General features: G+C 38.6%; 1 protein-coding gene across 3 annotated transcripts in view; it reads left to right on the top strand.

Moving 5' to 3' along the window:
• saxo4 (stabilizer of axonemal microtubules 4) overlaps positions 1-5673 on the top strand; it is a 14519-nt gene extending 8846 nt beyond the window's left edge. For all 3 annotated transcript variants that reach the window (XM_016570756.1, XM_016570754.1, XM_016570755.1), the window contains exons 3-12: positions 1471-1588; positions 1692-1836; positions 1952-2015; positions 2112-2191; positions 2638-2703; positions 2843-2929; positions 3023-3103; positions 4972-5066; positions 5315-5416; positions 5511-5673. In XM_016570756.1, the coding sequence (XP_016426242.1) occupies positions 1471-1588; positions 1692-1836; positions 1952-2015; positions 2112-2191; positions 2638-2703; positions 2843-2929; positions 3023-3103; positions 4972-5066; positions 5315-5416; positions 5511-5550 (878 nt within the window). In that variant the 3' untranslated portion in view covers positions 5551-5673. The remainder of the gene's footprint in view (positions 1-1470; positions 1589-1691; positions 1837-1951; positions 2016-2111; positions 2192-2637; positions 2704-2842; positions 2930-3022; positions 3104-4971; positions 5067-5314; positions 5417-5510) is intronic.
• The last annotated feature ends 4564 nt before the right edge of the window (positions 5674-10237 follow it).

Raw genomic sequence — 10237 nt, 5'->3', positions numbered from 1 at the left:
AAAAAAGAAAAATTCACAAATAACTTTTATGGAGATTTTTCCCTGACCTTCTTTTCTCTGTAAATTAAGGGTGCACTGTATTGCTGAAAAACACAATCACTACTCAGCAGTCAGATGTCCGTATGCACAAAGGCACAGATCCCTAAACAAGGCCATATCTGCAGATGAAACTTTTTTGTAGAAGCATTTGTTAAATTTGAACTAGCACCTCATGATTACACGTTATGTACGAGAAGCTGCAAAAGACACAGGCGCAAGTGGAATGCAAAAAACATGGTGACATTAATTTTTATGTGAATATAATGGCCGATATATTGCGTCACCAAAAATTATTGAGGTAATGTACATATATTGTGCGATAAGTCAATATATTGATTATTACGACAGGCCTAACTGTAGCCAGACAATATCAGGTCATAATTTTCCCATTTTACACAACAGCCTTTTTCTATGCCACAGTTTGAAATATACTGTAAACAGCCATCCATCCTTTATACAGCACATTATAATGTTTTGATTGCTTATTTTACTCGAAACATTCAAAACTCTAGATCTGAGCAAGAATATTTTTTCTTTATTTTCCTTACTTTTGTCTTGTTTAATTGTGTTGTTTTTGTGGAACACAGAAAGAGAATTTTTGAAGAATCTTCATGCAACTTCTTTTAGATGAATTGAAGAAGTTATAAACATCTAATATGGCCCAAATGAATAATTATTTTAGTGAATATAGCATATGTCATATTAGGGCTGCTCAATTAATCGAATTTCTAATCGCGATTACAATTATGGATGCCACAGTTACGTAATCGTTCAAAGCGGCAATTAATCGTTCAAAGTCCAATTATGTTATTCTGCATGCTTAAGATGCGTTTTTTTCTTTCTACATGTTATCTTAAGGGTTTTTCCCATTATTTTAATTTTCGTTTTAGTATAACATTATAATACCATTCATATTTTTACTTTTTTTATAATTTAAAGAAGAAACCAATCCGATGTATAGTTGACATTTGAGGCTTAATACTATAGAAAAGCACTAAAAGTTTTTCAGTTAGAGTGTTTTCAGCTTGTTTATTTTCATATAAAAATACGGCATGCAGTTGCATCAAACAATGGTATAAACATCATTCAATGTAAATTGTGATAATCGTAATTAATAATCGCAATTACAATTTCAAGGGAATAATCGACAATTATGATTTTTGTCATAATCGTGCAGCCCTATGTCATATATGGTACTTTTAAAAAGATTTATTATATATTTACTATATAAAATGTATTTGTACTTCACTACTGGTGGTCACTATAAAGCACTATATATATATATATATAAATACTGTATATATAATACTGTATATTGGTCAAAAATGTATATATTGGTACGTCCTTATTTCAACTGTAGCTATTAGATTTATTTGTGTTGTGGAATATAGGATGTTGAATCTGCCATGAGTTGTGTCCTCTTTTATCCAGGTAAGGAGTTATTCCAGCCATGTCTAGGCCATCATTTTGGGACGGGTTACTCTGCCAACCACCGTCCTCTTCTGCACTACAGCTCCAGCCTGGACCGCTATGATAATCCTCAGTTTGGGTAAGACCCAGATTGTGTGTGTGTGTGTGTGTGTGTGTCTCCAAAACCTTTTTTGCACCTCACTAAATCATTCTAGACACATATACTTTTTCTTTTCTCTTAGTCTCTCACTGTTGGATAGTTTTGAGTCTCAATCGAAGCGTCATTACCAGCATCTGGTTCTGCCTGACGGGACAGAGCCTTTGGCCTGCTCGGGGTTCAGACTCAGAGAGAGCGGATATTTGCAACTCCAAGCTCAGCCAAGACCTGTGAGAGCCAAAGACACACACATAGAAACGCAGCAGGTTTCAAGGGCACCGTGCCATGTCACTTCACCCTGGCCTCATTGTGCTTTTACTTTCTCTCTCTATCTCTGTCTCTTAGAGAGCAGCATCCTGTCAGACTGAATATAAAGGCACTTACATTCCTCACCGCCTCAGAGTTTTGGGCAAGTAGTGTGGTTTTAAAATAATGGTTCTTTGTAGATTAAAAAGTTCTTGCTGTTGCATTCTAGGTGTTTCAGATCAGTGTGTTTGTGTTTTAGTTGGACCCATAGAAGATAGTGGATACACTAAGGAAGCCAATCTACAGCTGAACACCTTCCTCCCTCAAAATATTAACATGGTGTGTGTGTAATAACATCATTTTAATCTGTCGGCAAAGTCATTGTCACTGTTTTTTTAACTGCATTGATCCATAATTCTTTATAGGGATGCACCGATACCACTTTTTTCAGTACTCGCCCGATACCGATACTTTTATTTTTGGTACTTGCCGATACCGAGTACCGATACCAATATTTTTATTGCATTTCTGCTGTCTGTTGTTCTGTTGTCGGTGTTTCTTTGTCTGAATATGGCGCTTATCACATGTTGTGTGGTATCGGCGTTTGGTATCGGGGCATTTTAACGAGTACGAGTACGAGTACAGGAGCTCAGTATCGGGCCCGATACCGATACCAGTATCGGTATCGGTGCATCCCTAATTCTTTATGTTGCATTCATGATGAGAAATCCCTTTTCCGATGTTATGCTGACTCTCTGCTCTGATTGGGTAATGATGGTTGTCAGGATGACGCTCGCAGGACACAGGAAAGTGTGATGAGGACTGACTTCCTTCCCGGATGTTTCCTACAGGTGGTCTTCTGTTTCTCTCGTTCTCTGTTATTACTCTGTCCATCAACATCTCTACACTTTTTTATAGTGTGCGTCAGCTGGATGAGGTCTGTAGCCTATTTAGTGTGTGTGTGTGTGTGTGTGCGTGCGTGTGTTTCAGGGCAGTGAAGCATTACCAAAACTTGCCTCCCGTGCACTTCGAGAAACTGGATTTACAAGAGAAACCCAGAGGCCTCTGACCAGTTCAGTGAGTATCTCTCTCACTAGATAAACTCTACAAATAAGACTACAACAAGGTTTCTGACCAAGGATCTTGGTTTATTGGATGTTCTGCCCACAGGCCTCACTACAGGGTGGTGTTAGTGAGGACAGCGGACAGAAGACTAGAACTGCTGCAACTAGATGGTCCATTGGGCCGATGGTAAATAAAACCAATATATTTTGCCCTCTAGGTTTGTGAAAGTTGAAAACTGCACTTTTTTTGTTTGGCTGTGACTGCTCAAATAGATTTAAACGAACAACCAATATACATTTCATTGAATTAAACATATGGAAGATTAGATTAGACCATTAAAAGGAATAGTTCACCCAAAAATGTAAATTCCATAATTATTTATTCACCCTTGTTTCAAACCCATATGACTTTCTGTCAATCTTTTTTCCACCGTGGCTTTCGAATCTTATCCATATCCAATTATATTAAAAAATATCACATTGGGTCATGCCACATCAACAAGCGACTTGGAATATGCAAGGCTCTGACAGTCATGGAAAACCTGGGAATAACAGGGAAAGTTCTATAGTGAATAAACATTCCTAGTTATGTTCAGTTTAATTACTAGAAATATCATGGAGAAATCATTCAAATTTGCCGGTTAAAAATTGTGGGAATGCTAAGCATGCTGCTAGAAGAGAGAAAGTCATATACAGGTGCATCTCAATAAATTAGAATGTCGTGGAAAAGTTCATTTATTTCAGTAATTGAACTCAAATTGTGAAACTCGTGTATTAAATAAATTCAGTGCACACAGACTGAAGTAGTTTAAGTCTTTGGTTCTTTTAATTGTGATGATTTTGGCTCACATTTAACAAAAACCAATCAATTCACTATCTCAACAAATTAGAATACTTAAGACTAATAAAAAAAAAACATTTTTAGTGAATTGTTGGCCTTCTGGAAAGTATGTTCATTTACTGTACATATACTCAATACTTGGTAGGGGCTCCTCTTGCTTTAATTACTGCCTCAATTCGCCGTGGCATGGAGGTGATCAGTTTGTGACACTGCTGAGGTGGTATGGAAGCCCAGGTTTCTTTGACAGTGGCCTTCAGCTCATCTGCATTTTTTGGTCTCTTGTTTCTAATTTTCCTCTTGACAATACCCCATAGATTCTCTATGGGGTTCAGGTCTGGTGAGTTTGCTGGCCAGTCAAGCACACCAACACCATGGTCATTTAACCAACTTTTGGTGCTTTTGGCAGTGTGAGCAGGTGCCAAATCCTGCTGGAAAATGAAATCAGCATCTTCAAAAAGCTGGTCAGCAGAAGGAAGCATGAAGTGCTCCAAAACTTCTTGGTAAACGGGTGCAGTGACGCTGGTTTTCAAAAAACACAATGGACCAACACCAGCAGATGACATTGCACCCCAAATCATCACAGACTGTGGAAACTTAACACTGGACTTCAAGCAACTTGGGCTATGAGCTTCTCCACCCTTCCTCCAGACTCTAGGACCTTGGTTTCCAAATGAAATACAAAACTTGCTCTCATCTGAAAAGAGGACTTTGGACCACTGGGCAACAGTCCAGTTCTTCTTCTCCTGTGTAAAAAGACAGTATAAGTCATTATAATCTGTAATTATGTCCCCACTGGATGCAACGAATCTGCAACGAAACGATGCTCGTTTATAATGGGTTTTCATGTTTTTGAATCATCGCTCCGGCCTGACAGGGCATCATCACAATATGGCAAGGGGCGTAACATTTTCGTCACGCGCTTGATGTATTCGGCCAATCATAACGCACTGGATAGCTGGCCAATCACAGCACACCTTGCTTTTCAGACCGATGAGCTTTGTAAAAATCGACGTGTTTCAGAAAGGCGGGGCATAGAGGAGAAACAATAATGTACAGTATGTGGAAAATAATGTGTTTTTTTAACCTTAAACCGCATAAACACATTTCATTACACCAAATACACAAAATAATGTTCTTTTTTAGCAACGTCATATGACCCCTTTAAGAGGGATTTCTGGAATGGTGTTGTGTACTGGCTGTTCTGTATTCTACAGGGCTCATCAGGATTCGTCCTGAACGCCCCCAACATCACAAGCCTCTCACATACACCAGCCGACCCGCAACACTTTCTCACACACTACAAAAGCAAGTGAGTCATGTCTGACTGTCTCTGTCTCTTCCTGGTACTTGACTGGCAAAACTGATTGCTCATTTATTTAATCTGACTGTCTGCACCCTGTAGACATGGGCAACTACTGCATTACATTGTTTCAAACCTGGGGGTTCAGTGAGTTCTCACTGGCTGCTGGAGGAACGAATGTGTTCTGATTGGTTGCTGGGGAGATGAGTGTATCCTGATTGGTTTAAATTAGGTTTTCATCCTTATAATTGTTGCAGGTTTTGTGACAAATCATCAGTGGGGCAGCAGAGATCTGAGTGGGTGAGAGGAGGCGTACAGAGACATCGAGAGAGCGGGTACAGTGGACGAGACACGGATAGGTACACACATAAACACATCATATACATGTATTCTTTCTTGTACACCTGAATACCTGTTAATAACATCCACTGTTTGTCTCTCTCTTTCACACAGGTTTAATCTTAGTGGATCTAATGTCCTGGCTTCACAATAAATCTGAAATATTCATTTAAACTTAATACTGTCCAATTTAGCTTGATCATCTCTATCTTGGCATTTTCAGACAAAGTTATATTGCTTATGTTTAGAGGTGTTTGCTAAGCATCACAAAAATTATGGATCATATAGGGCTAGTGATTTTAACAAAGCCTTAACACTATGAAAGGCATGATTTGGTTCAAAAACATTTTTTATTATGCTGGATGAAAGTCTCTTCACATCTCGATAGCAATCACCTAAGTTAAGCGATCTAAATGTATTTGTATGTATTTATATCGTCTGTGGAAGGCGTAGGACCATAAAATGTTGGTTAGCCTCTGGTCTGCCTGTGTGCGTTCATGTGTTTTGGAGGAGGCGTGGCTTTGGAGAGAGATTTGCAGGGAGGGTGGGATCTTATGCTTTCAAAGCTAGCTTGCTATTGCTAGCTCAGGCAAACACCATTCACATTTTCTTCAAAAAATTAAAAAAATTCTAATTGGATACCAACTGTTGTAGAATGCATTGAGCTGAGAATAATTAACATCTGCAATAATTGTAATAATTTTGAGCAGGTTGTCTAAAACCTGATGAGCAACATAATTATTGACGTAAGACTGAATGCAAGACCAGGAAGTGTTGCTTAAACATGGTTGCTTAAACAACAGATTGCGTAGAAGAAATATTCACGCTCATATGCACATTGTCATGCATAAACCGATACACACAGATATGCACAAATTATGTACACAAGTTCCTAGCCATGCCGAGAAAGGAGTGGCACAAAATGAAAGCTCAGCTGGCTGGCATATGGTCACAGTTATGGTGCCTGCTTAGGTTGGTGTGTGTGTAAGATTCTCTCTCTCATCTCAGGGCCAGTGTTCACTCTCCCACACAAGCAGATCGTTCATTATCCTTAATAATCCTTGTGAGAAAGAGAATAGGGATTGATTAAATAAAGGAACACTGGTCTTTTTAGCCAGTGCTTAACACTGAAAAAGTGACTCAAGTGCTTGTCTCTAAGTGGTTTGATGGCTGCAGAGGTGTTGCTATTTTGCAGTAAATTGAGCTGTTTGGTCATTAAGCAATCAAGCATTAATATTATTATTGTTCATACATGATTTGAAAAAACACTAAACATAAGTATTAAACACTATTTGATGTTTGATTCACCATTTGCACTACATGGACATAAATGACACCTCAAATTTGCCTGGTAAAAAAACAACAACTCATATTTCGTGACCAAAATATCAGAGAGCCAATAAGCAACCATTTAGAACACCCTAGCAATGCACCAGCAACCACTTAGCAACACCCTGGCAACATTTTAGCACACACATACACGTGTCAGAAATCAAATGTAGATACTACATTTAGTTGAAACTTGCTTCGCAACCGTTAAAAATATGTATGTTTATAGTATATGAAATTTGGACGTTCTGTGTCCGCCATGTTGTCGCTGTCATGTGACCTACGGCGTCAGTTGCATCGCTTCATTGCCGTTCACAAATCCTCTCTCGTGGCCTCATGGGATAGTAAAGTGTCCATCAGATGCACACTTAAGAATCTCACCAGAGAATTTTCACCTACTATTTTATGAATACTATGAAATCGGACATACTACTTGGCGCACATAATGTTTTTCTCCTAGTATATAGTTTGGAAGTAGGCATATTCTGACATAGCCATATTCTTAAGTAAATCTGAAAATCTAGTTCTCACATTGCGGTTTTCTAGCCTTGCAATTACACTTTTAATGGCTTACAGTGTAAAACCAACCAACTGGCATATACAACATGCAAACATGCCCTACTTTTGAGCAAAATCATACGCGCTGGATGGTCCCTCCTCTAGTGCTGACACACTGTCACAATGGCTCGGATTACATTTCTGACACCAGATGACTTCTGCTGAGATCTGGCAGTGACAGAGATATTAATGTGAATGCCAGTAACACAGCTATGAAGTTTCAAGCGCCGCAGAGGCGGTCCAGTGCTCATTCACGGCTTGCTATGCGGCTGACCTTGGGAGAATGGCGTTAACGTAAACTAGCAGTAAGCTGCTAAATGATTAAGCACAGACACTATGTTCTCCTCTTCAGGCCTGGACTGTGTCAGAGCACTCAACCACTCCGCAGATACTTGATACTTGCTGCCTGAGGATCCAGGGCTAACGGCTATGCCACAATCTCTGAGACGGACTTATGCCTTTAGAGATGGCATATAATGAGCAATCAAATTTAGATAAAAGAGATCATTAGACATGTTCTTTGCTGTTTTTACTTGTCCTTTTTATTGTTTTATTGTCTGTCAGGCCAATTTGAAGTGTCATTCATGTCCATAACACAAACGTTGTTCTGTACCAAAGTTTAATACATGTTGTTAGGTGTTTGTTCGAATCACAATCCAAAGTATGAGCAATTGTAATAGTAATGCTTATTTTAGTAACACCACAAATAGTAAGTTTTAATGAAAAGCAGAGTCTGTTTACCTCAAAATAGCAACACTTCAGCAACCATCAAACCACTTTTTTGATCAATTGTTCAATGTCTTCCACAGCTGAAATCATAGCTCTACCTGCCAGAGCCGACACATCTCATCCCACCATACGCAAATATGCACGGCTCAGGTGTCTTTGAAACAGCCAAGTTTCACTATGCAAAGCGTTCCTTTATTCTCATCTGCCAACCTTAAGTTCTTTTGCTTTGCTCAAAGTATGCACTCCGTCTGAGATGTCTCAAGTATTTGGCTGTTTGCAGATGTGAATGAAAAATCTATTTACGAATTGAAAACTAGCTTTTTTAAAGATACCTGATCCGTGCACATTTGCGTATGCGTGATGGGTTTGTGTTGATTCTGGCCTGGAGATCTGGGTGGAGACACGCTTCCTGTCAAAGGTTGTGCCAAAACACTTGTTTCAGATTCTTCGCAGCAGTAATGACGGACTCATAGCGTTACGTAAATATTTTAACAGATGGGTTTTGACACTCTTTCGGGGAGAGATGAGAAGTGACAGGAGATGGAGAGAGAGTTTAAACCGCATAATGATGGATGAAGGAAGAAAAGGGGAAGGAGGAGGAAAGGGCAATGAAAACACACTTCTTGACTAAAATTAGAGAGTTGGCAGATGTGACTGGAATAGAAAAATAGGTCAATATAAGACTGATATCGGAGGGAAAGAATGAACAAATGAGGAACATGCAAATTAGAGGGCAGTGGTTTCTCCAGATGAACTCTATAATTCAAAACAATTATTTAATTCTAGAACTTATGCATTTGGGAACAAAGTGTTTTGAGAAATAATATGACTTTCTTCCGTAGAACACAAAAGGTGAATTTTTAAGATTTTTTTCTTAAGAATGTGAATAAGAACTGTATTCATCAAGCTACAAAAATAAAAAAGCACCTTAAAATTATCAGAAAAGTGGTCCATATGATTGTGTTATATTGCAAGTCTGAAGCCAAATTGTTATTCGCTGAAAATCTTTTCCTAGATTTCCCATCATAATCAATAAAGTTGTCTAAACTTCTTGCAGTGGAGACACCTTCTTTGATTAAGGTTGGCGTGATCTAGTTTGCTTTGCATTGTGTCGCATGGCTTGCTTGCGGTGTTAATTGGGTGTTAAACACTATTTTCATTTTTATACCGTCACCCAACCCACAAACCTGCTGGATCCATTACAGCCATTGCTCTGGGACCTCATAATTTACACATTAAGCGCTGCTCTCTCTCAGTCTTTCTCCCAAAACGTCACTGACTAAGTACCCGGGCCTTTTATGGATTGTACCCCCACTATTATTCTTTCCCTGATGTTTCTCTTCTGTCCGCACGCCTCCTCTCTGACTTTCACACATCGAGTCCTTCAAGCTTAAGACGAGAGAGAACATTTACTTCTATTTGTGCTAACTTGGCTAGCTCTTCCCATCTGTCTCAGATCATGTCAGCATTGTTCCACAGCCGGACATATAGGATTCTTCGAGTCCGACAAGACATGAATCATTGAAACATATTTGGCAAACTCATTGGTTATTTAATAAGAGAATATTTGGTTTCACCAACACATATCGCTGCAATTGCAGCATCAAGTTTCTTATAAACAGTACACTCGTGTCAGGGTAGAGTTCCAGACACACTTACACACACAAACAAAAATGCCTGAGCCCTGCTCTTAATTAGAAATACACAGCACACAGTAATAATGTTTTTTTGACGCATGAAAAAGTTGTGCAGTTTCACAGGTCTTCACAGTTGATTTTTACAAATGACAAGTCTTAAAATCAATAAACCCTGTAATTATTGAAGAGAGTCCTGTGTTTGAGGATTGCAGTAATTGTCTGGCCAACAATAAATGCCTTCTAATAACAGCAACACTCACTTATACTTAAGCTGTATTTTATAAGTTGTGTTACAGATTTTCATGTTTCCTGAGCCATCATTTACTCACCCTAAAGTCATTCCAAACCTGTATTCCTTTATGCAGAGTGTAAATGAAAATATTTTGAAAAAACATTACAGTGTTTTCTTTTGTCTATACAATTAAAATCAATAGGGAACAATATAGTTTCGGACCCCATTTACTTTCATTGAATGGAGAAAAAATATATATTTTTGTGTTTCACAGTAGAAAAAGTCATACAGATTTTGAACAACATGAGAGTGAGCAAATAATAGCAGAATATTCATTTTTGGGTATTGTTTTTAAA

This window comes from Sinocyclocheilus rhinocerous, unplaced genomic scaffold (genome assembly GCF_001515625.1).
Source record: "Sinocyclocheilus rhinocerous isolate Xijiao unplaced genomic scaffold, SAMN03320098_v1.1 scaffold561, whole genome shotgun sequence".
Classification (NCBI taxonomy): domain Eukaryota; kingdom Metazoa; phylum Chordata; class Actinopteri; order Cypriniformes; family Cyprinidae; genus Sinocyclocheilus; species Sinocyclocheilus rhinocerous.
Note: the sequence above shows the minus strand (reverse complement) of the source record. Positions and strands in the feature narration are given on the sequence as shown.